Consider the following 2500-nt stretch of genomic DNA (forward strand, 5'->3'; position numbering starts at 1 on the left):
CTTTAGTTTTAAATTAAGTAGTAATTATGTTTTTATGATTTATTTCAGGTGATGACACATTTTTCTTTTAATATCAAGAACACAAATGCACATGTCATGAAGTTCACTATTAGTGATCTGATAGTTTTGTATAAAATATATATATCTATTTTTATTTCAGGTTTATTTAATATTTCTGCATTTTATCAGCAAAAAACAAGAAAGAAAACAACACATTTTTATTCACTAAAAAAGTAAATATTTTTATATCTGAATTCCTGATATTATTATTATTTTAATGTAATTTCCATTTTTATATATTTCCTTTAGTTTATAAAAATGTTTTTTTATTAGTCTTAATTTTACATTATAGATGTTAAAATAAAGTTAATTTATTACTTGTGCTTTATTTATCTATAAAAGCTTTTTAACAGCCGAGTCATTGTTCAGGGGTCGAAGGAACACTAAATATTTACAAACTGGATTAAATGGAACAAAGAGAAAAAAAATTATATTACTAAAAAAATATCTACACTTATGTAACTGTGATTTGGCAACAGCTACATTCCCTTGTCCACTTCCCCTTGTCCAATTTCCCTTGTCCACTTCGGCTTGTCCACTACTCTGACCCCAACCTCCTCAGTTGGGGTATGTGAAGAAAAAACTGTGCTGTAATGTATATGTGGCGATAATAAAGGCTTCTCTGCCCTGTTCTGTTCTATTCTATTCTATGCTAGTGCACTTCCTCTTGTCCACTTCCTCTTGTCCACTTCCTCTTGTCCACTTCCTCTTGATTGAGTAAACCTTGTCACCAGATTTATGGCATGCAGCAGTTCATTAATTTATAAATGAGTCGTACACTTCGCTAATCGTCTCTAATCTAGTACTCTGTAGTGAACTAGGCCACTTTAATGCACTAGTGTGTAAAACTCATTGCACTAGTAATTGATTTTAAAGTGATGATATGCATGAATGTGATATGAGGAGGTGAGGACTGGGCAGAGCTGTGTACAGATAGAGTAATAGGTGGGTGGAGATCTACACTGCACTGGTAAGGGGGCGACGGGATTGAACAAGAACATCAGGAGGGGCGGAGAGTAAATAACGCCGATCATCATGTGACACCTGAGAACGAAGTGCCTGAATCCTACACAGGCAGAGAGAGAGAGAGAGAGAGAGAGAGAGAGAGAGAGAGAGAGAGAGAGATATGTTATAACATGTTTAACTAATTTATCTTGCAATGATTATGTGACTATAAAATGGGAAAGTCTCCATCACTACACTCACCCCCACCATCATTACACTCAGCCCCACCATCACTAAACTCACCCCCACCATCATTACACTCAGCCCCACCAACAACAGCCCCAGGAAGTGGCGTCGTTTAAAAATAGCCAGTGATCCAACCCGGACCCCTAGGGGAAGTTCGTTCCATGATCCACGTTCCCTTGGTGCCAAAACAGAATAGAGTCTTGTTGTATACTTGCCTCTTACCCTGAGTTGTGTATCATCAGCATAGCAGTGGTAAGAGAACCCATGTGAGGAAATAACTTCCCCAAGAGAGTGAGTATACAGGGAGAAAAGAAGAGGACCAAGTACTGAGCCCTTTGGGACACCAGTGGAGAGTCTGCGTGGAGCAGATGTCACTCCTCTCCTAGCTACCAGATAGACAGACAGGTGATTATAGACAATGTGTTCAAGAATTTTTGAAAGAAACGAGAGAAGTGATACCGGTCTGTAGTTACTGATGTCTGATGGATCCAGAGCAGGTTTCTTTAGGATGGGAATAACACTTAGTTGTAGTTGGTACCTGACCAGATGTTAGGGATCTATTGATAATCATGGTGATAAAGGGCAGAAGATCTTGCGAGATGGTCTGGAGCATAGTGGTAGGGAGTGGATCCAATGAACAGGTGGTAGGATTGCAGGACTGGATGAGATGTAAAATTTCTTCTGCTGCTACAGTTGAGAAATGTGACAACGAAGGTGTGGGGAATGCATACTCTGAGATGTAAGTGCAGTCGGGGCTGAAGTGAAGGTCCGGCAGATTTCCTCAATCTTCTCATGGTAGAAAGAAGCAAAGTCTTCTGCAGTCAGGGAGGATGAAGAAGGTGGAGCCGAGAGTTGAATAGAGAAGAGATGATGTTGTGGAGCTTCTGAGGGTCTTGTGCTGAAGCTTCAAGCGTTTCCTTGTAGAAGGAAGTCTTGGCAGAAGTCACATCTGAAGAGAACTTGGCCAGACGTGTTCGGTAAGAATCAAGCATCAAGTTGTGATTTCTTCCACTTTCTCTCTGATGATCTTAGCTCTCTTCGATTGCAGCACATCTGAAAGCCAAGGAGCAGATCAAGAAGTTTTCTTGGGTTTAGGACAGAGGGCAGAGGAAGTCCTTGGTTGAGGAAAGAGAGAAGAGGAAAGTATCTGTGGCTGAGTCCAAGGGTAGTGAGGAAAATGACTCAGGATCAGGAAGAGAAGAAAGAGTGCCAGAAGCTACAGAAGAAGGAGAGACAGAGTGAAGGTTGG

General features: G+C 40.3%; 1 protein-coding gene across 4 annotated transcripts in view; it reads right to left on the reverse strand.

The window, feature by feature from the left end:
- Nucleotides 1-2500, reverse strand: part of plppr2b (phospholipid phosphatase related 2b) — a 28869-nt gene that overhangs the window by 546 nt on the left and 25823 nt on the right. For all 4 annotated transcript variants that reach the window (XM_047813603.1, XM_047813604.1, XM_047813602.1 and 1 more), the window contains one exon: nucleotides 1-1126. This exon is cut by the window's left edge and continues 546 nt beyond it. In XM_047813603.1, coding sequence (XP_047669559.1) covers nucleotides 1018-1126 — 109 coding nt within the window. In that variant the 3' untranslated portion in view covers nucleotides 1-1017. The remainder of the gene's footprint in view (nucleotides 1127-2500) is intronic.

The sequence above is a fragment of the Tachysurus fulvidraco genome, chromosome 5 (assembly GCF_022655615.1).
Source record: "Tachysurus fulvidraco isolate hzauxx_2018 chromosome 5, HZAU_PFXX_2.0, whole genome shotgun sequence".
Classification (NCBI taxonomy): Eukaryota; Metazoa; Chordata; class Actinopteri; order Siluriformes; family Bagridae; genus Tachysurus; species Tachysurus fulvidraco.